Source organism: Pseudorca crassidens, chromosome 12 (assembly GCF_039906515.1).
Source record: "Pseudorca crassidens isolate mPseCra1 chromosome 12, mPseCra1.hap1, whole genome shotgun sequence".
NCBI lineage: Eukaryota > Metazoa > Chordata > Mammalia > Artiodactyla > Delphinidae > Pseudorca > Pseudorca crassidens.
Window position 1 is genome coordinate 74168155 of NC_090307.1, and position 23781 is coordinate 74191935.

A 23781-nucleotide genomic window follows, 5' to 3' on the forward strand; every position below is an offset into this window, starting at 1 on the left:
CTGGTTGGTCCCTCTCTCTGGCCTCAGTCTCCCCACCCATACGGTGAGAAGCCTGATGCTCTCTGAGCTCTAATAATCACTGCTCCAGGTCTAGCTCTGGCAGAGGAGGGACCTGGAGTCCAGCCATCCGTGTCTCTGGGATACAGGAGCAAAGAGCGACACATCTTTACAGCCCAAACAGGCATCGCCTTGACTCTCTCCTTGGCCTCATCCACCCAGGATCCCAGAATGGCATTAGGCTGGCTGGCTGGCCCTAGGAGCCCCTGTCCTATACCTCTGGCCTTACCTCAGGGGCTGCCAGGCTGACCACCCCCACTGTGCAGACTCCCCTCCCCCAGGGTGGCAGCAGGAAGAGGGAAGAAAGGATCGTCTCCAGCTGGCCCGGGAGACAAACCTCCTTGTGCCCATCAGCCCTCCAAGAACGCCCATCCATCCTCCCTCCCCCCCCCGCCCCAAAGTCCTGTCCACGGGGACTTAGGATCAGCCAGAAAAGTCAGGCAACTTTTCAGGGACCGGAGCGAGGGGAGGTGAGGTCTCCCAGCCTGGCCCAGGTCCAGCCCCTGAGAGCAGCGTGGTGCCCAGCCCCACCCCTTGCTGTGCCCTGTCCGTAACTTCAGACTTTGACCCTGAGCTCCAGTCCCAGCTGAGGACAGGACGCCCCAGCCTCAGGAGCCTCCCTTTAGGAGATAGGACCCTGCACCCGTAGCAGCTGCCTCTTTTCTCCAGAAATTTGGCACGCCAGGTGAGTGGGGGCAGGGGTGGTGGCGCAGCAGATCTGAGTGTCCTCCCAGTGTCGACAGAGAAGGTCCACGTTAGAGCCTGACGCAAGTGACAACCTTGCAGGGACCACAGGTAAGTGCCTTCACTTCTCCAAGCCTCAGTTTCCTCGTCTGGAAGATAAGGGTCATAACTCACCTCCTCCAGGGTTAATCTGAGTATGAAAAGAGGTGAGGACTATAGGGGCTTAGCACAGGACTGGCACATAGCAAGTACTCAATAAATGGTCATTGTTACTGTTTGGGGGGCTGGGAGCTGGTAGCCTTGTTTTCCAGCGTTTACAGAATCTGTCCCATTTTAAAGATAGACTCTGAAGCTTCACAGGGGTTAGCCACACGGAGCTGATTACATTCATTCAAATACCTCACCCGTGACTTGTTCATTTTTTTAAAAAAAGCAAGTCTTTCCTATTTTTTGCACATGTAGCCATCAAAGGCATGAGCTGCTTCAAGGTTCGCTCTAGGGACAAGGGAAGTTATAAGCAAACAAATACAAGACTGAAAAGTAAGCGGAAGGTGTGAGCTGCCAATTTCTTGCCGGCCGCCAATTTCTTGCCGGCCGCCTAAAGAGCTCTATGGCGCAGCACGGAAAAGCTCAGATAGAACTGGGTCCAGATCCGAACGCTGTCCCACACTGGCTGTGTGACTTCAGGGGAGCGACTTCCTCTCCCTGAACCTCAGTCCTGCGTCTCTAGAACTTCTTAGAGCAGTTGAGAGGATAAAGTAAGAGGATGTCTGTACTGCATCTATATGTGTCGGGCAAGTGGCAGGCGGCCAAAATTCCCTTCCTACCCCACAAACACATAGACGTTACAATTACACACACACAGGCACACGTAATAACCCCAGCTGTTTGCATCTTCCTGAATGCACACTCCAAGCACGCTTGTTTGAAGTAATGGCATAAAGCAGAAGACTGCAACACTAATAAAAACGTCAGCAACAGCAAGAAAATGGTTGAACGATAACAGAGCTGTGTGCAGACGAGTCCAGGAGTTCATTACCCACATGCATGAATGATTTTACCCGAGGCTGGGTCTGTCAGATGCTACAGTCTGACTGCCAATTCTGATAAGAACCTTATGCATTTATATTCCACTTAAATGCATGCACACACACATGGTTGCTACAATCAGTATCAAATCTGATTCATTTATTTAACTAAGATAATTGACTTAGGACACACATTTTCCCTTTTCAGTTCTATGCCTACCACCAACACAATAAAATTCCTGCACTCGTTGTATTTTGTGTTTTTTTTCAACGCAGGACTCGGAAGCCTTGACTGTTTTTCTTCACCTGCTTGACTTGATGGTTTTTCAAATTGTGGGATTAGCACGGGGTGTAAGCACACAGCCTTGAGAGTCAGCCGGCCTGGGCTCTGCTTCTCACCAGCTGGTGCCTAAGCCTCAGTTGCCTCATCTGTAAAATGGGCATAAGGACAACCCTGAGGGTTGTTAGAAGATTAAAGTAGATAATGCATGTCAATTTCTTTTTATTTATTTATTCTTGGCTGCGTTGGGTCTTCATTGCTGCGTGCGGGCTTTCTCTAGTTGCGGCGAGCGGGGGTTACTCTTTGTTGTGGTGCACGGGCTTCCCATTGTGGTGGCTTCTCTTGTTGCGGAGCACGGGCTGGCTCTAGGCGCGAGGGCTTCAGTATTTGTGGCACACGGGCTCAGTACTTGTGGCTCACGGGCTTAGTTGCTCCGCGGCATGTGGGACCTTCCCGAACCAGGGCTCAAACCCATGTCCCCTGCATTGGCAGACAGATTCCTAACCACTGTGCCGCCAGGGAAGTCCCACATGTCAAGTTCTTAGCACAATGAGTAACACATCATTGTGTTACTCACATCATACTAGAAGTCGAAAAGCTAGCAGCTGCTATTGTAATCTCCCCATTGCCAGGTCTTTTCTTTCACAGAGACTTTTAAACCCCAAGACTCTATAGATTTTTTGATCACAAACATGTGACTTTGACTGAGTGGCTCCCCTTCTGTGAACCTCAGTTTCCCCTTCTGCACGATGCCATCTTGCTTATCTTTAGAATTTTAGACATTGGAGAAACTGAGCCCTATGCTGTTACCTGTCCCTCTTTGTCTTGGCCAGTTGGTTCTAGAAGTTGCTCTGGGTCCCCCCGTCATGATCTTCTCTTGGGCATGTGCCACCATTTCTAACCAGAGGCTTTGCCACAGCCTTGTTATTGGAGACGTGCCATGTGATGGCTTCGGTCTGAAGTCTCTTTCTCCCTGCTCAGAAACCTCTTGCTCAGTCAAGTGAAGTGACTTACCCAGGGTCACACAGCTGGTGTGTGCCAGAGCCAGGCTGTCTAACCCCCAGCCTGGGCTGTTACTGTCACCTCTCCAAGCCACACCGCCTCCTGGGTTCATTATGGGGAATTTTGAAAATACAGGAAAACCCTCTATTCCTGCCTTCTTACTGTCAATGTCAAAAGTGGTCAAGGGTTTCCCTGGTGGCACAGTGGTTGAGAGTCCGCCTGCCGATGCAGGAGACACGGGTTCGTGCCCCGGTCCGGGAAGATCCCACATGCCGCGGAGTGGCTGGGCCCGTGAGCCATGGCCGCTGAGCCTGCGCTTCCGGAGCCTGTGCTCCGCAACAGGAGAGGCCACAACAGTGAGAGGCCCGCGTACCACAAAAAAAAGAAAAAAAGTGGTCAAATTTCCAGAGGATATGCAGAGACAGAAAGCCCAGAGAAGGGAAGTAACTTGGCCAAGGTCACACAGCAAGCCGGCAGTGAAGCCAGGTCTGACTCTCCCTCCTTCCTCTCCCCTCCTCCACAGCCAGTGTTTTTCCCATTGTTATTTTCAAGGTGCTAGGGGACAGAAGGAGGCCACCACAGACTGAGGCCAGGCCCTGTACCAGGAACTTTGACCAGGCTAGTCATTTAACCTTCAGGCTGACCCCATGAGATGGGGTTAACCCTATTTCACAGCTGAGGAGATTGCATCTCCTGAGGCAAAGGATGGGGGAGGAGGCGAGGGGTCTCTGAGAGGGTCCCCCTGTAACTAAGCCCAGGCTCAAGTCTGGAAGCAGAATCACCCAGAGGAACGAGGCTTTTCCGCTTTTTGGTTTTATCTCCAACTTGGCTGCTGAAACCCCAACAGAGTCCAGTTCTTGTGGGCTGGAGCCATTTTCCCCTTTACAAAACTAGGACATATTGAGAATGTCCTGCCGTTCAGGGCCATGGGCCGCAGTTGCCAGGAGGCGAGGTCTGTGGGAGGAGAGCTGTGAGCAGAGAGGAGGGAAAGTTGAATTTGGCCCTTCCGGGCACAAAAAGTCCCCTTGTTCTGCCTTAGCAGGAGCCTGCACAATATTTCCCTGCTGTGCAGTCCCAAGCAGCTTCAAGGTCAAAAGCTGGTAGGTCTTCTAAACTTCTGAGGACCCAGCCAGCCAAGCACCCCAAGGCAGGCCTGGAGGGGATGTGCCGAAGATCTGAGCTCTGAGGCCAGACATTGCATCTGACTGGCTCACAGCTGCATCCACTAGCGGCCAGCTTAGCACACACTAGGTGTGCAGTGTGTATCAAGTTTACCTGAATTAAAGTAAATCCTGGCAGCACCATTTACTGGCTGTGTGACTTCAGGTTAGTTACTCCACCTCTCTGAGCCTTCGTTTCCTCATCTGTAGAATGGGGCCAATAACACCAGCCCCTACTTTCTAAGAATGTGAGAGACTTAGACGAAATGATGCTTGGGAATCGCTTAGTGCAGGGGCTGACACACAGTAGGGTGCTCCGCAATGTCAGGAAGTCACTTCTTCTGCACTAGACACTGTGTTAAGCTTTTTACGTTTGCCATCTTGTGGAAAACTCCCATCTACTCTCCGGGGCATGAGTTATTTTTCTCATTTTCCAGAAGAAGAATCTGAGGCTTGAGAAGCATCTTGGCCAAAGTCATGGCCAGCAGGGAGCAGAGCTGAGATCTGAGATTTGAAGCCCATTGTCCTAACCATTAGACTAACCAGACTACAGCTGGCCAGGCACGCTGCTGGGCCCTTTTTTTTTTTCCCCAGCCTGGGGACAGGGTATTCGAGGAGAGTCCCCAGAGAAAGCTGCATCACTTACTGGCTGTGTGACCTTAGGCAAGTTGCTTTGCCTCTCTGTGCCTCAATTTTCCCATGTGTAAGGGCCACTGAGGGAATCAAGTATAAAAAGGGCTGGGCGGTGTCTGGCATCTTCTAAGCCGTCAGTGGATGGTAGCGATGGTGGTGGTGGCATGCCTCAACCCTGACTTCCCCCCGCAGGCTGGCACGATGCGCGTGGTAGTGATCGGAGCGGGCGTCATCGGGCTGTCCACCGCCCTCTGCATCCATGAGCGCTACCACTCGGTCCTGCAGTCGCTGGACGTGAAGGTCTATGCAGAACGCTTCACCCCGCTCACCAACACTGATGTGGCTGCTGGCCTCTGGCAGCCCTACCTCTCCGAGCCCAGCAACCCACAGGAGGCGTGAGTGAGGGTCCCAGAGGGTGGCCTGGGGCCAGAGGGGCTGAGTCTGCAGAGAGGATGTTCCCTCTCAGGGTCTCCGTCACCAATTACAACCTTTTGTGGAGGCTCTGGCCTGACATGCTATAAAGACAATACGCATAAATATTGTCCCTGCTGTGGGCCAGCAGATGCTATACTTGATCGTGACCGAAAGGCTGAGAAGCCATGTGTGCCAGACAGATGGAGACTTTGTCTCCATCCCTCACCTAAACTGGGTGGCTGGGATGCTCAATGCATCTGTCCATCAGGAATGCCTCTAAGTGGGTGGATGGATGTTCAAGTTTAGCAAAGTGGCAGAGGTCATTGTCAGTTTAGAAACCACCAGCTGCTTCAACAAAGGAACCCTCAAATGAGTAACGGCTCAAACAGAAGTTTCATTCTCATGCCCATAAATTCCAAAACCAGTATTCCTGATCAGTAGGTGGCAATTCAGGGGCCCGGGCTCCTTCCATCTCATGGCTCTGCCATCCTCCTTGTGGCTTCCGATGTTGCCACGGGCCAGTGCCTGTAGAAGGAGCACAGCATGAGGACCACCTGGGAGGAGACGTTAGGGTCAGTTGGCAAGAACGCAGCCACATGGTCACACCTATCTGCAAGGGAGTCTAGGAAATGTTGCTGAGCTGTATGCCCAGGGAGGCGAGAGAAAGTATTCAGAAGAGTAAGTGATGCCTGCCACTGGCATTTACAGTGGGGGGTGCCCAGGGTGAGCCTGAACCACGGGGTTCACAGTCCCCAAAGCAGTCAAAGCTTTCATTTAAACTCGCAGCTACGTGATCCCAAGCCAGAGGTAGGCTCCAGATAGTTACGATGGAGCATCCTTTTTTTTTTATTTGAAGTATAGTTGATTTACAATGTTAATTTCTGCTGTACAGCGAAGTGATTCAGTTATACATATATATACATTCTTTTTTTATATTCTTTTCCATTATGGTTTACCATAGGATATTGAATATACTTCTCTGTGCTATACAGTAGGACCTTGCTGTTTATCCATTCTGTATACAATAGCTTACATCTGCTATCCCCCAACCTTCCACTCCATCCCTCCCCCAACCAACCCCCTCCCCCTTGGCAACAACAAGACTGTTCTCTATGTTGATGGAGCATTCTTTGTTACTCCTCTCCTCTATCCTATTAATGGGAAAATATTAGAAAGTTTGGGGAGGGGGAAGACCCGTAGCATTTGGGGCACTGCAGAGTGAACGTGGTGGATTTCTAGATCTGGACACATCCCACTAACCTGATCACAGCCCCATGCAAGCCAACCCTTGGAGCTTTCATTAGGTGACTGAGATCTGGGGGATCCTTCTAGGCGCTGGAACCAGCAGACCTTCAACTATCTCCTGAGCCACATCGGTTCTCCCAACGCTGCAGACATGGGCCTGGCCCCAGTCTCAGGCTATAACCTCTTCCGTGAAGCCGTTCCGGTGAGTGAGGAGTCCCTGACCATAAACCATAGGGCAGAGCCTTGATCAGAGACCAGGGGGTGGGGGGTGGGGGTACTTTGAGCCTCTTAGGCAAAGTCTCCTGTGTTCAAAACAGGTTTACTTTAATTTCTATTTTTGCTTTCAAAATCATTTTCATTTTCAACTTTGTTATTAAATTGGCAGAGACCAAAGAATCTTCTGATGAACCAGGGAAACTAGCCCTTCTTGAGTGGTATGGGTGAAATACACACACATCCTGGAGTGGGAGGCACTTGACGCTGAAGCCAAAAGGTTTCCTGCTCCCCTGGAGGTTCCAGGACTTTCCATCAAGATGGACTAAAAGACTCACCCTGGCACAGACTTCTAAAGTACTTACTATGTGCCAGGCCCTGTCCTAACCACTTTATAACTAATGACTCATTAAATTTTCATCATAACCAGGAAGTTAAGTGCTATCATGGTCCTCATTTTGCAGATGAGAAACTAGAGGCTCCAAGAATTGGGGTAACTGACTTGAGCTCACAAAGCTTTAAGTGGCAAAGCTCGAACTTGAACCCAGCTCGAATGAAAGGCAAAGCCATGGGGGATGTTCTCAGGTTGTTTGGAGAGGGTGGTCCGGCTGGGTGCCCAGAATCCCACGCCAGTTCTCCCAGGCTTATTCAATGTCTAGCACTGTGCTAAGGGCGTTACTTTCATTATCTGTTACCTTCCAAGAGTGATTATTAACTCCATCATACAGATAAGAAAACTGAGTCTCAGAGAATTCAAAGTGGTCAGTGGTGAGGCCAAAATCTCCCCGCAGGTTGTCTGACCCTCCACTCTGCTACCTCCCACTCTCATCCTTTGGTGACCTTCACTGTCGCCCCTTTTTTTCTCCCCTATTTATGACCCTTACTCTATCACTCATCCTTAGCCTTATTCTTACCCTTCATATAGCAACATGGTTAAGAACATGGACTCTGAAGCCAAACTGTGTGGGTTTGAATCTCAGCTCCACCATTTATTAGCTGTGTGACCTTAGACAAGTTACTTAACCTCTCTGAGCCTCAATGGGCCCATCTGCAAAATGGAACTAAAAATAGTATCTACCTCAATGGGTTGTTGTAAAGATTGGATTGGTATGAGTAAAATGCTTGGAACAGCGTCTTACACACAGAAAACATTATATAAGTTTTTGTTATTATCATTCTTATTGATGTTCATCCACCCCTGTGCCGCCTTCTCTTCTTCTAAAGGACCCTTACTGGAAGGATGTAGTTCTGGGATTTCGGAAGCTGACTCCGAGAGAGCTGGACATGTTTCCCGATTACAGGTAAGGTTACTGCCATGGGTGAAGGAGCGGAGGCCCCACAGTTCAGATAGACTTGTCCAAAAGAAGGAGGCTTCAAATTTCCTGTTCCATCCCTGGTCTAGAGCCCCATACTCTGGTCTCCCAGTGCTCCGTCCAGCTCTTTCAGAGAGCCCACCCACCCAAACTGCACCTTAGACTAGGGAGGTAGGGGATACGGAATCATAAATCTCAAGCCCCGAAGTTCCATAACACTATCCTATTTTGTAGATGAGCAAACTGAGCTTCAGAGAGGCCAAGTCACTTCCCCAGGTCACACAGCTAAGTGACCAGAATGGGATTGCAACCCAGTCCAAACCCCTCTATTCTTTTCACTATAGCCTGATGCCTCTCTGGTCCTCTCTTCACCTCACCCCATGTCTAAACCCTCTCTACAGATGCACAGTAATCTCCACTTGCACACCCCAATGTCAGGAATGGCTTCGTCTGATAGAAAATATTCCCTTGCTTCGAGCTGAAAACCACTTCCTCCTTGAATGTCACCCAGTGGTCCTTGCTCCACCCTTTGGGGGCCCAAAGAATGTGACAGCTCCCACTTCCATATGATAGCCTTCAAATAGAGCTGTGATTCTGATCCTTTATTCCCACCTTTTGCCTCCTGTGACTCTAGCTATGGCTGGTTCAACACAAGCCTGATTCTGGAGGGAAGGAAGTATCTGCAGTGGCTGACCGAAAGGTGAGATTTTCAGCTTCACTTTGAGGAAAGCACCTCCCAGGGACCAGGGCTGTAGTGGATGATTGTTCGTGGGATTTGTCTTTATATTGACCAACCCCAAATGTTGATGAAAACCTTTAGGTTTGGTGGGAGCTATCCTTGTTCCTGACCGCCTCTGTGCACTAAGACAGTGGCTTCCACACCTTGTTGGAACCACCTGGGAAGCTTTTTACATGTGATACAGTATTTATTATCAGCCTTACTAAAATCTGTGATGGCTGTGTAATAGCTTTAAATAGATTCTCTTAAGTTTTCCAGATATATTTACATCATCTACAAACATAAGTTGGGTTTTTTTTTTTAATTTTTAAAATTTTAATTAATTAATTAATTTATTGGCTGCATTGGGTCTTCATTGCTGCGCGCAGGCTTTCTCTAGCTGCGGTGAGCAGGGACTACTCTTCATTGCGTTGCACAGGCTTCTCATTGTGGCAGCTTCTCTTGTTGCAGAGCACGGGCTCTAGGCACGTGGGCTTCAGTACCTGCGGCACGCAGGCTCAGTAGTTGTGGCTCACGGGCTCTAGAGTGCAGGCTCAGTAGTTGTGGCACACGGGCTTAGTTGTTCTGCAGCATGTGGGATCTTCCCGGACCAGGGCTCGAACCCGTGTCCCCTGCATTGGCAGGAGGATACTTAACCACTGCGCCACCAGGGGAGTCCAGTTTTTATTTTTATACCTCATTTTTTTTCTTGTCCAATTGCTGTACCTCTAGAATAACACTAACTAATACAGATGATAGAGGATGTCCCTGTCTTGTTCCTTATGTTGATAGGAATCTTGTAGTGTTCTAAATTAGCAAACATTAGCTTGAAAGATACAATTTGTACTCATATTCACATATATGCATATTAAGGAAGATTCCATATATTTCCTATATATTATTATTTTATTAAGATTTAAAAAAAAACTGGAATGGATGGTGGCTTTTATCAAATGACTTGGGGAGGTTTTTAAAAATATAGATTTCAGGACCTCCCTTTATATCTACTGAATCAGATTCTCTGGAGTGGGGCTCAGAAATTTGTATTGTAAGAAGTTCCCTGAGTGATTGTAACTCTCAGCCAGGTTTGGAAACCACTGTATTAAAACATGGTTATGTCTCTTAACCTTGGGACACTTATGACTCTTATCCAGCCCCTTCCAGGAAAGAATGCTCCCAGTTTTTCCATCTTGAGGAAACCATGTGGATAAAATAATCCTGATGTTATGCTTTAGCTCGCATGTGGTTTACTTCCGATTCTTTTAATGTTTCTACTATATTTCTAATAGTGACATACGTTTTTTCTCTGTGAAATTTAGGGAGGGGGTGGGTGTCCCCAGCCCACCTCCTTCCTCATGCTCTGCTTCAGATAAAGAAGCAATTGGGCTTTGTCCCAACCCTGCCCCTCCTCCACCCTGCATCTCACTCCCTTTGATAATACAAAGCAGGGTGGTGGTAGTAAGAGGCCTGGGTTTGAGTCCTAATCCCATCATAGACTCACTGTATGACTTTCAGCAAGGCCCTTCTCCCATCTCCATCTGCCCAACGTGGGGCTTGGACCATCTCAGGTTTCCCAAGGGACATTTCGTGGACCACTAGTCCATCAAGGTGCTCATGAACTGGACTACACAGCCATCTTCTCAAGGAGCATCCTGTGGGACTAACACCCACAAAAGCTTCTTTGGGAAATGTCCCCCACGCCATCCTCTTGCAGGGATGGGACAGAGAACTGAATACTGGATTTTTTTTTATGTGTTTGATCATCCCAGGTTAACTGAGAGAGGAGTGAAATTCCTCCTAAGGAAGGTGGAGTCTTTTGAGGAGGTGAGCTGCCGGGCTGGAAGGGGCTGGATGTGGGAGAGAGGAGAAGAGGGGAGGCCTTTGCTTCCTGCTGCAGGGTTGGGGGGCCCCTTCTCAGGCTCCTAGCATCCCTTTGAGGCCTGTCCCAGATTCTAGGTCTATTTTTAACCCCAGAAGGACTCAGGCATTCTGCCTTGATGTTGGTGTCAGAAGCAAAGGGGCAGTGGGATCGTGGTGGCCATTGGGGGCTATATCTATATCTGAGCCTCAGTGAGTTTTAGGGCCAGAGAGCTGGCTGCCTCTTCTCAATATCAGCTGTACCACACCCCCAAGTTCCAGATGCTTGGTGGCTTCTTACCAACATCTGAGATGATGTTCCTACAAAGTCAAGGCCCTCCACTGACTTACCTCCAGACTGACACCACTATCAATAATAATGACAGTAGTGGCTACCATCAGCAGGTACTGGCTAGGTACCAGGAGCTTTGCTCTATGACCTCACTCAATCTCAGTACCCAGAATAGCGTTTGGCACATGGAAGACTCTTGTACTTGCAGCCACTAACGTGTACGAGCATCTGCTCTAGGTCAAGCCCTGAGGGGCACTTGGAATACATACTTGACTTAGACACAGTTCTCAATCCCAAGGGGCTCACAGCCCAGTGTGGCAAACACTGGTTCATGAAAAATAGCAGTGCGACCCAGGACTGACCTGTGAGGCGAGTCACTGGGGCTGGGCTGGGAGTTTGGGTGCCCATGTGCTACATCCTTGAGCTGTGGAGCTCCCCATACAATGCACGGAGCTGGGGCTTCCAATGTGCCTTCCTCAGATGTCTTGGCAGAGCAGAAGACAAGAGAATGAAATAAAAAGGAGTCAGAAGGAGGGAGAAGACTATCTCTGTGTCCTTTCTGACTTCTTCTAGAAGGTTCCAAGAAGGTTTCCCCCTTCCGTAGTATTCTTTTCCAAACACTTTTCTAGGCAGAGTCATACTGGAGCCTCACAGCACACTATGAACAGATGTTACCGGCCCCATTTTATAGCTAAGGAATCTGATCTGAAACTTGAGGTGATGGGACATTTCTGAGGTCACACAGTAGGTAAATGGCAGAGGGGAATTTGGAGGCAGGTCCATGGGTTCCTCACTGAGTCCCCTCCTGGCTGTTCCACAGGGAGCAGAGAGTTGCAGGCTGGGAGGATGCAAGGGATACTAAGGTCCTCATCCCCTTCCATCCCACCTGCCCTGTTGGTTGCTACCAGGTGGCAAGAGGAGACGCTGATGTGATTATCAACTGCACTGGGGTGTGGGCTGGGGCTTTGCAACCAGATCCCCTGCTGCAGCCAGGCCGGGGGCAGACCATTAAGGTGAGTCTGAAGGTGAGGGATGAGCTTCCAAAGATAGAGGCTGAATCGGGGGACATCTGTCAGAGGAACCCCCCAGTGTTCAGGGAATTTGCATGTTAAAGAAACAAGAAGAACCAACACGACCCTCCCAAACATACTCTTTCTTGGGCGGGGTTCTTCTTAATAGTAAAGCGTGCGTGTGTGTGTGTGTGTGTGTGTGTGTGTGTCTATATGTGGAAGCTGCCTATGCCCGCCATAATAAAAAGAGCAAACATTTATGGAATGCCTACTAAGTGCCAGACACAGACCCAAGTACTTCATTGTGTTAATTAATTTGATCCTCGCTGCAACCGTTTGAGATGGGTTCTATCACATCACCATCACCATCTTACAGATGGGGAAACCGAGGCACGGAGTTAAGTAACATGCATAAGTTCACATCACAGTAAGTGATGGAACTGGGATTAGAACAGGTAACCTGGTTTAAGAGCCCAGGTGTGTAAGCATTGTTCCACACCACCTCTCACTGTGTGTGTGTGCATGTGTCTGAGGCATGCCTATTTGTGGGTATGTGTGCGTGTGTGTGCCCCTGTGAGTACTGGAGTGCATTCACAGGTATGTGTGTTCCCGAGGTGGGCTAATGTATACGTGCATTTACACGTGTTGGGCTTTTCTGTGGATGAGAATGTGTGATGCTCCGGGGACTGGGGTGGCTCTCAATCAGGGCAGCTCTTCCCACAAAAGCAAGCAGTCTGGTGCAGACTTGGGACAGAGGGGTCACTGAGGGCTAAGGAATGACTTTGCCACTGTTGTCAGACATCTGGTCATAGAGGGGAGCAGGCGATGGGAGCCCACTGATTTAACTCTTCTGATGAGACTTCTCTGTCTTCAATCAACAGGTGGATGCCCCATGGATGAAGCACTTCATTATCACCCATGACCCAGAGAGAGGCATCTATAAGTCCCCGTACATCATCCCAGGGTAAAAATCTGATATTGTAGGGCAGAAGAGGGAGCACCTTCCTGCTCTTTTTATGCCCCCGCTGCCTGCTCCAGGGCTCTTTCTTAAGTCTTTTCAGATTTTTTCCTCCAATGCTTTTAAGTGAGGTTGAGCCATTAAACCTCTGGGAAGGCAGGACTCAGCCTCAACTGCCACATCGCGCGGCTTATGGGATCCCCGACCAGGGATCGAACCCAGCCCCTCGGTAGTAAAAGTGCAGAGTCCTAACCACTGGACCACCAGGGAATTCCCCTGGGCTCCTGGCTTCTATCTTGAACATAATCTGGGATGACAGTAGTGGTGATGCTGGAGACAAAGGTAGTGGATGTGATGGCAGTGACACCAGCAGTGTTGTGAATGGCAATAATGGTGGTGGTGATGGGGTTGATGATGATAATAATGTGGATAGAGGAATAGTGGTAGTGGAGATAGTATTGTTACAGCAGTGGAGATCAGTGTTGATGGTGGTGGTGAGTGGGAGTTCGGGGTGGCAGTTGGTGCTGATGAAGATGACACTTATCAATGATGACTTTTAATAATATGGCAGAGATGACAGTCTCAAAGGCCATGTTAATGTTGTGACTGTGCGGACTGCCTCAATGGCGATGTTAGTGGTGTGGCGGAGATGATGGTATCAATGGCAATGCTAATGGTGGTGGTGGAAATGGTGAATGGGATTGATCATGATATATTAATGGTAGCAAAGAAGGCAGTAGTGAAGATGATGTTGTTGATGGAGATGACAATGTTTTTCCCAGATTTATTGAGATATAATTGACATATAACATTGTGTACATTTAAAATGTACAACATGATGATTTGATATATGTATATATTGTGAAATGATTATCACAATAAGGTTAGTTAATGCATCCATCAACTCACATAACTATAGTTTTTTTGTGGGTGTGGTGAGAACATTAAAGATCTACTCTCTTAGCAACTTTCAAGTATATAATACAGTATTGTTAACTATCATTACTATGCTGTACATTAGAAGGGATAACAATGATGACAGTGATGTTAATGGTGATGGTGGAGATGGTGGTGTTTGATGGTAATGACAATGGCAATTGCAGTGATTTTTCTTTGAATTTTATTTTTTTTATACAGCAGGTTCTTCTTAGTTATCTATTTTATACATATTAGTGTATATATGTCAATCCCAATCTCCCAGTTCATCCCCCCACCACCACCTCCGATTTCCCCCCTTGGTGTCCGTACGTTTGTTCTCTATATCTGTGTCTCTATTTCTGCCTTGCAAACCGGTTCATCTGTAGCATTTTTCTACATTTCACATGTATGCGTTAATATATGATATTTGTTTTTCTCTTTCTGACTTACTTCGCTCTGTATGACAGTCTCTAGGTCCATCCACGTCTCTACAAATGACCCAACTTTATTCCTTTTTATGGCTGAGTAATATTCCATTGTATATATGTGACACATCTTCTTTATCCATTCGTCTGTCGATGGGCATTTTGGTTGCTTCCATGACCTGGCTATTGTAAATAGTGCCGCAGTGAACGTTGGGGTGCATGTGTCTTTCTGAATTATGGTTTTCTCTGGGTATATGCCCAGTAGTGGGATTGCTGGGTCACATGGTAATTCTATGTTTAGTTTTTTAAGGAACCTCCATACTGTTCTCCATAGTGGCTGTATCAATTTACATTCCCACCAACAGTCAAGAGGGTTCCCTTTTCTCCACACTCTCTCCAGCGTTTGTTGTTTGTAACTTTTCTGATGATGCCCATTCTAACCAGCTGATACCTCATTGTAGTTTGGATTTGCATTTCTCTAATAATTCGTGATGTTGAGCAGCTTTTCATGTGCCTCTTGGCTATCTGTATGTCTTCTTTGGAGAAATGTCTATTTAGGTCTTCTGCCCATTTTCTGATTGGGTTGTTTGTTTTTTTAATATTGAGCTGCATGAGCTGTTTATATATTTTGGAGATTAATCCTTTGTCCGTTGATTTGTTTGCAAATATTTTCTCCTGTTCTGAGGGTTGTCTTTTCGTCTTGTTTATAGTTTCCTTTGCGGTTTATAGTTTGCTTTTGCTTAAAAGCAAAAGCTTTTAAGTTTCATGAGGTCCCATTTGTTTATTTTTGTTTTTATTTCCATTATTCTAGGAGGTGGGTCAAAAAAGATCTTGCTGTGATTTATGTCAAAGAGTGCTCTTCCTATGTTTTCCTCTAAGAGTTTTACAGTGTCCAGTCTTACATTTAGGTGTTTAATCCATTTTGAGTTTATTTTTGTGTATGGTGTTAGGGAATGTTCTAATTTCATTCTTTTACATGTAGCTGTCCAGTTTTCCCAGCACCACTTACTGAAGAGACTGTCTTTTCTCCATTGTATATCCTTGCCTCCTTTGTCAGAGATTAGTTGACCATAGGTGCATGGCTTTATGTCTGCTTTCTATCCTGCTCCATTGAGCTATACTTCTGTTTTTGTGCCGGTACCATACTGTCTTGATGACTGTAGCTTTGTAGTATAGTCTGAAGTCAGGGAGTCTGATTCCTCCAGCTCCGTTATTTTCCGTCAAGATTGCTTTGGCAATTTGGGGTCTTTTGTGTCTCCATACAAATTTTAAGATTTTTTGTCCTAGTTCTGTAAAAAATGCCATTGTTAATTTGATAGGGATTGCATTGAATCTGTAGATTGCTTTGGGTAGTATAGTCATTTTCACAATATTGATTCTTGCAATCCAAGAACATGGTATATCTCTCCATCTGTTTGTGTCATCTTTGATTTCTTTCATCAGTGTCTTATAGTTTTCTGAATACAGGTCTTTTACCTCCTTACCTAGGTTTATTCCTAGGTATTTTATTCTTTTTGACGGTATTATAAGCAGAGATTATAATGTTTTTTAAGTTTATTTAATATTTTAATTTTTTGGAGTATAGTTGATTTACAATATTGTGTTAGTTTCAGGTATACAGCAAAGTGATTCATTTATACATATACATGTTCATTCTTTTTTAGATCCTTTTCTTATATAGGTTATTGCAGACTATTGAGTAGTCTGCAATAACCTATTGCTACACAATAGGTTACACATCCCTGTGCTACACAGTAGTCCTTGTTAGTTATCTATCTTATATATAGTAGCGTGTGTGTGTTCATCCCAAGCTCCTGACTTATCACTCCCCGCTATGTTTCCCCTTTGGTAACCATAAGTTTGTTTTTGACACCTGTGGGATGATAATGTTGAAGTTGATTTAGGCAAACATGGTGGTAAGGGTGAGCATGGCAATGACCCTCCCCCCGTTATCTCAAAGGCTTTGTTTTCCTTCATCCTTGACCCTGCCCACTTTTACCAAGGATCCAGGCAGTGACTCTTGGAGGCATCTTCCAGCTGGGGAACTGGAGTGAGACAAACAATATCCAGGACCACAACACCATTTGGGAAGGCTGCTGCAGACTGGAGCCCACACTGAAGGTAAGGTGGGGAGAGATATCAGTGCCCTAGACCAGGATCCTAGCAGCTTGATGACCAAAAGGACACTTGAAGATGGGAAGATATCATGACTGGGATAACTGGGCAAAATAATTCCAACACGGGACTCTGGATTATACCAGAATTGGACAATGTACAGGGAAGTCCTGCTGTGGGTTGATGAAACCTATCTGGTCATGGCTAAGAGTTGCTCTCTCTTGAGGTGACATCCCTTAAACACCTTAGTCTGTCTTCACAAGGAGCAGATGTATTTGTTGCAGAAATCTCAGTCTTCACAACTGCCTGCTAGTGGTGATAACAATAGTGATGGTCATGAAGACAGGATGGAAGTAGTGGTTGGTGTTGATGGTGATGAAAACGCTGAGAGTGGTGATAATGATGGTGATGAGGCGATATTATGGTGGTGGCTGGTGGGGACGGTGACCGATAAAGATGGGATAGTTGATAGAACTGGTGGTGAGATGGTGGTAGTATAGTAATGATGTTGGTGGCCGATAAAGGTGGTGATGATCTTAGTGGTAATTAACAGAAGTGACTATGATAGTGCTGGTGGTGGTGACGGTAATGAAGTTCCAAAAGTTAACTCTCTATCACCTAAAAATGGCATCAGAAAAAAGTAAAATCCAGAGATGAATTACCAACAATTTTCTTTCCAGGATGCAAAAATTGTTAGTGAATGCACTGGCTTCCGGCCAGTACGCCCCCAGGTTCGACTAGAAAGAGAACAGCTTCATGTTGGATCTTCAAACACAGAGGTATGCTCTCCCGGCGAGGAAAGCAATGCCATCCCCCACCTCCTAAGAAGTCTCTGGCATTTTCGGGGGAACAGTCATGCTGACCTGAGGTGGGGGCAGTGGTGGCTAATATCCCCTCCTCTATAAATGGGGAAACTGAGGCTCAGTGATGGTAAAGGGCCTGCTCAAGTTTACATAGAGGGCAGTGCCTCGATTTGCTAGAGCCTGTGGTCGAGTAGAAGGAAAAGGGGACTTTATTGAGCATCTGCTTTGTGTCCATGACACGAATGACCTAACTGAATCTCCCCTACAACTCTTTGGGATAGGGACTGTTCACCCCATGCTTCAGATGAGCAAACTGGGGTTCCCAGAAGTGGAAGTCAACTTGCCTACATCAGACCAGTGGTGAGGGGCAAGGCTGGGATGTGGTTTGAATCTGAGTCCAGAGCCATTTCCCAGATGTCCACGTTGTGGCTGCTCCATCATCTCTCTGGGTTCCCCTCTCGTGTCCTGTCTCATGGGGTAGGAATTGGCCTTATTGAAAAGGCAGGGGTTGTCCTGGGCTGAAGGAATGTAGGTCACCCTTCCTCCTTTATTCCGATCCTTTGGAGGTGGGGTGTATAGAAGAGTTTTGTGTATGTGTCACGAGAGGGTTGTGTGTCTGTAGAGAGGTCATGTGTGTGTGTGTGTTTGTGCATGTATGTGTGTGCATGTGCGTGTATGTGTGTGTGTGTGTGTATGGCAGTGGGGTTGGGGGGAGAGTCACAGATAGAGTTGAACTCCCTGCTGATGGTTTTAGCTTTGAAAAACCCCCCTGGCGTCTTGCCTCTCTCCAGGGTCCATCCATACAGCGCCCCTTCTTTTCTTTGGTGGGTAGAAGAGTCTACCTATTAACATCCCGTCTGGAGCAGGATGGGAACAAGGAAAGTGATGTAGGGAACTTCAAATGATTTGACGTGGTGGGGGAATCCCAGACCTCAAGTTCCAGGTGATTCTACGTTTTCTGTGTTGAGTGCTTAAAGCAGGTCTGCCTCCTAAACAGAAGAGGAGTCTAGGGTGTTGACCTCCAACTCCCCAAACACTCCCCTTGACTACCCTTCCAGGGGTTCCCACATCCCACCAGGGATGGTACCAAGAGGAGCTCTGGTACCACCAGGCTTACCTAGGATACTTCAGGAAGTTCCTGAATCTTCTAGGGACCTTCTCTCTTGCCTCTCCCAGGTCATCCACAACTATGGCCACGGAGGCTATGGGCTCACCATCCACTGGGGCTGTGCCCTGGAGGTGGCCAAGATCTTTGGGAAAATCCTGGAAGAAAGGAATTTGCTCAGGATGCCACCATCCCACCTCTGAAGATGCCAGTGACCTCCGCCTCCCCCACAAAAACTCCCTGCTCCCCTCAGCCAACTAATCATCGCACCCATCGTTAACCCCCCACTCCACCTGACTCCTTTTTGCAAGAAGCACAAGGTGAGAGGAAACCACGGGGTCAATTCCTGAAGGAGAGTCCTGTTATCCCATGAGTCCTCAGAGGAAGGAAAACTCAGAATATCCAAGTGGCGAAGGAGCTCTGAGCGAGGGAGAGTGTGAGGGAGCCCCGAGAGAGGGAGATCTGGGTGATGGAGGCTGTTGCAACCTTGGTTCCCTAAGGCCACAGAATGCACTTGACGTAACTGGTATCAGATTTCACTGCAGGAATTTATACATAGAACTGGGGTATAGAGAAGACAGAAGAGGAGAGCCATTGAACTAGCAACATGGGATGCCTGTTCCACATCCAGCACTCCTAATGACTTCAGCTGCCCACTAGCGGCCCCACGGGCACTATGTAACCCTTGAGGAGGACCCCTTGGGGGTCGTCCCCAAAGGAACCCCTTTATAGATAACTAAATTCACCAAGCAGTTGGAACGTGTCCCTTACCTTCCGGCTAGCACACTCTGGGGTAGCAAACAGGCTTCCAGATGTTTCTGAGAGCTTTGAAGGAGCCCAGACGGCACCTTAGCATCTTCATCCCTAATTACCTGCCTCAGCCTCTGAGGTGAATTTTTATCTCTCCGGGGCTTTGGTAAAAACCAGAGCCTAGTATTCCTCATGCATCTGGGACCAGTGACACCCTACGTGCTGTGAGGGGGTCTTGATGGGCCCGTGCCATCTATATCCATGTCATCTCACCTGATGGGCTCTTCATGGAGCATATGCCATGAAGATTTTGGCTGGCCCTAAGCTAAGCAGGGTATGAGAGCCAAGATCTTAGAATTCCTGCCCTAATAATAATAACAATTATTATTTTTATTACAGTTATAATTTTTTGCATTCTAACGGGCTACTGGTGCTCAACTCTTACAAACATTATGCATTTATTCCTTACAACCTACCCCCCCCCGGAAGTATCTATTATTCCCATTTCGTAGGTGAGAAGACCAAGGCACAGAGAGGCAATACAAGGCCAGCAGCTGGGAAGGGGTAGAATGGAGATTCAGGGCCAGAAATTATGTGGTTCCAGTGCCTCACTTTCAACCACCATGAAACACTGAATCCCAGGTTGGGAGGAAATACATAGTTATGAAGGAATCGGTTGGCCTCCTCCCCAACTACTGCAAACACACTGTAAAGGAACCAGGTCTCTCCTCCTCACAGCCACATTTGGGCCAAGATCAGGGGACTCTCACCAGACTGGAGTCAGGGACACTTCCTGGTGCTTGGAGTGGAACACCATTTTTGACTAAAGTGATTGCCTATCCTAAAATTCCCCAGGGAAAGTGACCCTTACCGCTCGAGGTTCATTGTCAGCAGGAACACTACAGGGCCCAGAACACAGTGAACTCACAAAAATACATGGCCAGGGCTTCCCTGGTGGCGCAGTGGTTGAGAGTCCGCCTGCCGATGCAGGGGACGTGGTTTCGTGGCCCGGTCCAGCAAGATCCCACATGCTGCGGAGCAGCTAGGCCCGTGAGCCATGGCCGCTGAGCCTGCGCATCCGGAGCCTGTGCTCCGCAACAGGAGAGGCCACAACAGTGAGAGGCCCGTCTATCGCAAAAAAAAAAAAAAACATGGCCAGGAAAGTCTCTATTCAGACCCAAAGTGACCCTCCTTTTTGTAAATAGTAAAGACCTCTTTGCAATGTGGTTTCCTCTTGATTCCATCCCAAAATTCAGAATAGAAGGAACATGGGGAAAGTCTGCAATCCACATGGCGCTGTAAGACATTTGCCTTGATGTCTTCATTCTTCTTCACTTAACATTCCTGCTCCTTCCCCAGTGGTGATCTACAACCATATTTACAATGAATGCTCGGCCGCTTGCTGAGTTTATAAAAGTTTATCTTTTCTCATTGAATTGTTTTGGAACTTTGGTGAAAAATCAATTGACCATAAATGTATGGGTTTATTTTTAGACTTTCCTTTCTAGTCTATTCATCTGTATATCTACCCTTATGCCAGGACCACACTGTCTTTTTTAATTTTTAATACATCTTTATTAGAGTATAATTACTTTACAATGTTGTGTTAGTTTCTGCTGTACAAGGACCACACTGTCTTGGTTACTTGTAGCTTTGTAGTTAAGTTTTAAAATCAGGAAGTGTGAGTCCTCCAACTTTACTCTTCTTTTTCAAGATATTTTTGGGCTACTCTGGGTCCTTTTAGTTCCATATGCATTTTACGATCAGCTTGCTGATTTCTGCCCCAAAAAGCCAGCTGGGAATTCGACAGGGATTGTGTTGAATTTATAAGGTTAATTTTGGGAGTACTGATTGACACCTTAACAATTTTAAGTCTTCTGATCCATGGTCATGGAATGTCTCTCCATGTCTCTCTCTGATTTCTTTCAGTAATGTTTTGTAGTTTGCAAAAGTCTTGCACTCCTTTTGTTAAATTCATTCCTAAGCGTTTTATCCTTTTTGATGCTATTGCGGGTGGAACTGTGTTCTTACTGATGAATCTGGGAAGCGCTCTGTTCTCTGGCATGGTGGGGGTAGGGGTACTTGAAGTGGTTCATCATCAAAATACTCTTGATTAATTTAGAATGATTACACGTGATGTATCCAGATGTTCCAATGTCAAGGAATCAGAATATAGTAAAGTACCAACAGTGACTAAATCTGGCTGTAACCACCGAATCTTTGAAGAGCTGGAAGGTGCTTCAGAATGTTCTAGAGCTTTGGAATTGGCATCCTGTGTGCCTCCCACAATACTCTGCATCCCTCCATTAGCGCCCGTATCAATCTCTGTCCCACCCATCTACGTTCCCCCCACTACGCTGTGAGTGCATGAAGATAAGGACCATGTCTCAATTCTTTTTCGCAACCTCTGTGTTAAGTATCATGCCGATACGTGGTGGATACTCCATGTATACTGACCACATGCCATGCCATGACCCAAAATACAGTTATAATGAACAGACTCCAAAGTCTACCTATGTGCTGCTGTGGGTTCTAGGCATACCATTAATTGTCTGTGCCACCAGTAGTCGTCATGGCCAAAGCTGCCATGTTCGTGCCTCCTGATCCCACCTCTCCCTGACCCAACTGATTGGACCAGGATTGGAACCAACACTGAACTGGGCCAATCAGCTTTCTCTCCTGAGACTTTAGAAGCGGGACACTGAACAGCTGAGTCAGATGTGTTTGCAGAGCCGAGCCCTGGTGAGCCCGAGCTATATGCAGTCAGTCAGGCATATGCAGCAGCCATGAGGGGTCAGGAGCAAGCCAGCCTGCAGAGAGGGACAGAAACCAGGGCCACGGACCCAGAGAGAGGGCTGCCTCAGGCCCTGGTGGCTCTCCAGGTCCCCGTTCCCTTTATTTCAGCGATCTTTCTAACCTTTCAGAGGCTGCAAACTGGTCGCCCGTCGACCCAATCTGGCCTACAGATGAACTTTATTGGGGCCACACATTCAAACATTCAAACAATCCAACATAATAAAATTAAAAAAAAATTGATCTAACATACTAAAATTTGGAGATTTCACATAAGAATCCAGATTCTTGTCTTGAAAATCAGGCGATTCTATGGTACAACAAAATCAACTGGAGCTGAGTAGTAGCCACCCCCCCGTCCCATACTCTGCCACAACCTTCCCCTCTTCCTGGTGTTCCTTACACTTCCGCTTCCCGCATTTATAGTCCCCAGGAAACTAACTACTGTTCCCGGCCTTATATTAAAGCTGTACCGCTTGATTTGAATTAATCTGAGTACAATTTCTATTCCTTGCAACTAAAACAGCCTTGATGAGAACTCTGTCAAGGTTTCTCTCCACTATCTCCCATCCCACCACTATTGTCTTCCTTCTACCAGAAACTCAATTTTGTGTTCAAGAGGCTGTGGGTATCTCTTGATCCTGTGGGAGATCGTAGGCCGTTCCTTCCCCAGCCCTAGGGGAGGGCTCATGCTGGGATGGGCATGCGACCCAGGTTTGACCAGTGCAAAGCAATGGTAAATCTGCTGCGGGATTTCCCTTTCCAACCCAAAACAACAGACCCTTTAAAAAGAAAACCTTCTGTGACTGCTCCTTCCCCATTCTAACATCTTTGAAAAAAACCTGATGCCTGGCACTTTGACAGCTATTTTGTGACCATGAGGTTTCACACATAGGGTCAACAGGCAACATGCAGAGGACGGTAGAGAGGAAAGGCAAAAAGAAGCTGGGTCCTTGATGACATTGTTGAGCTGCTGAACCTTCCCTGGAACTCTCTGACTCTGGGCTTGTCGTCAAGTGAACACTTAATATTCTAATGGGTTAAACTACTATTGGTAGGTTTTACTGTTGCTTGCAGCTCAAGGTTATCCCAGTCCTTTGATGCTTACTATAGTAACCAAGGGATGATCTTATCCTTCAAGCCTCTCTGTTGCTTAACATTATTTAAAAATAATGCACATCCATATTCATTTCAAAGCCCATCTCTAAGATCCTCTTTTGTCTCACTGCCAGCACATCCCATTTATGTATTCCTGAGCATACTTGAAGGGAAAGAAAGAAACCATATAACCCTAGCTACACTGAACATCTTTTGCCATTTTCTAAAATCCTTCCTAACACTGAGAGAAACAGATGACATTTCCAGTACTGAAAAGGGGAGCTTCTGGACAGTTCAAAATCAGATACAAAGGTCTTCAGCTAAAGGTCTCACGCATCTCAGAGGTTTGGGCAACTTTCGTGGCAGCTCTTGTATCATTCAATAATATCGATTTTATACAAGGGCAGGCAATTTAGAAGGCCAAGAGTTTTCACCTTTCATTTTCTCAACAAGAGAAAACCCACAACTACAAGCCTCTTTACTCCAGCCCCTGGAAAACATCTCTGCGCACCAAGCCCTCCTTCCCCACGGCAGCCCCCAGATCCTCCAGGTTATTTGAGGGTGAAGCAAGTGGACTTGCTCATCCGGCAGTGTCTGGCCAGCTGGAAGGCAAAAAAGACAAGCATAGGCTCTTAGTTGCCCAGAAGAGCTCAGCAGACCAGAAATAATTAAAGCTTTAGCCACTCATGGTCCAGGGAGATGTGGGTGTCAGAGAAAGGAAGCTCTGCGAAGCTGCCCCCTCTGACTGCCTGGGCTTAGAGGGCTGCAGTACATATATTCAGGGACGTGGGATGATTTGCAGTCGATCTAGGACCTGGGCCTGAAGAAGTCACCCACTGCGACCTCCACACCATTAGAAGCAAGTGTTGCTTCCAACAGACTCAAAGTTGGCCGCCAACTGTGCACCTTT

The 23781-nt window shown here is 47.2% G+C and overlaps 2 protein-coding genes across 4 annotated transcripts in view; one reads left to right on the forward strand and one right to left on the reverse strand.

Moving 5' to 3' along the window:
* Positions 1–229: 229 nt before the first annotated feature.
* DAO (D-amino acid oxidase) lies at positions 230–21757 on the forward strand. Of its 3 annotated transcripts, none has more exons than XM_067700479.1 (11): positions 437–852; positions 5037–5239; positions 6591–6705; positions 7941–8017; positions 8664–8729; positions 10517–10571; positions 11805–11909; positions 12788–12870; positions 16211–16328; positions 17003–17101; positions 18302–21757. In XM_067700479.1, exons 2-11 carry the CDS (start codon positions 5046–5048, stop codon positions 18431–18433), a joined length of 1044 nt encoding a protein of 347 aa, XP_067556580.1. In that variant the 5' UTR covers positions 437–852; positions 5037–5045; the 3' UTR covers positions 18434–21757. The 3 variants fall into 3 exon arrangements, with proteins under 3 accessions (XP_067556581.1, XP_067556580.1, XP_067556579.1); XM_067700478.1 differs by having other exon boundaries at positions 440–742; XM_067700480.1 differs by lacking the exon at positions 11805–11909 and having other exon boundaries at positions 230–742.
* A 177-nt stretch (positions 21758–21934) lies between these two features.
* Positions 21935–23781, reverse strand: part of SVOP (SV2 related protein) — an 85358-nt gene continuing 83511 nt past the window's right edge. The window contains exon 17 of the transcript XR_010933275.1: positions 21935–23473. The gene's annotated coding sequence lies outside the window, so the exon portion shown is untranslated. The remainder of the gene's footprint in view (positions 23474–23781) is intronic.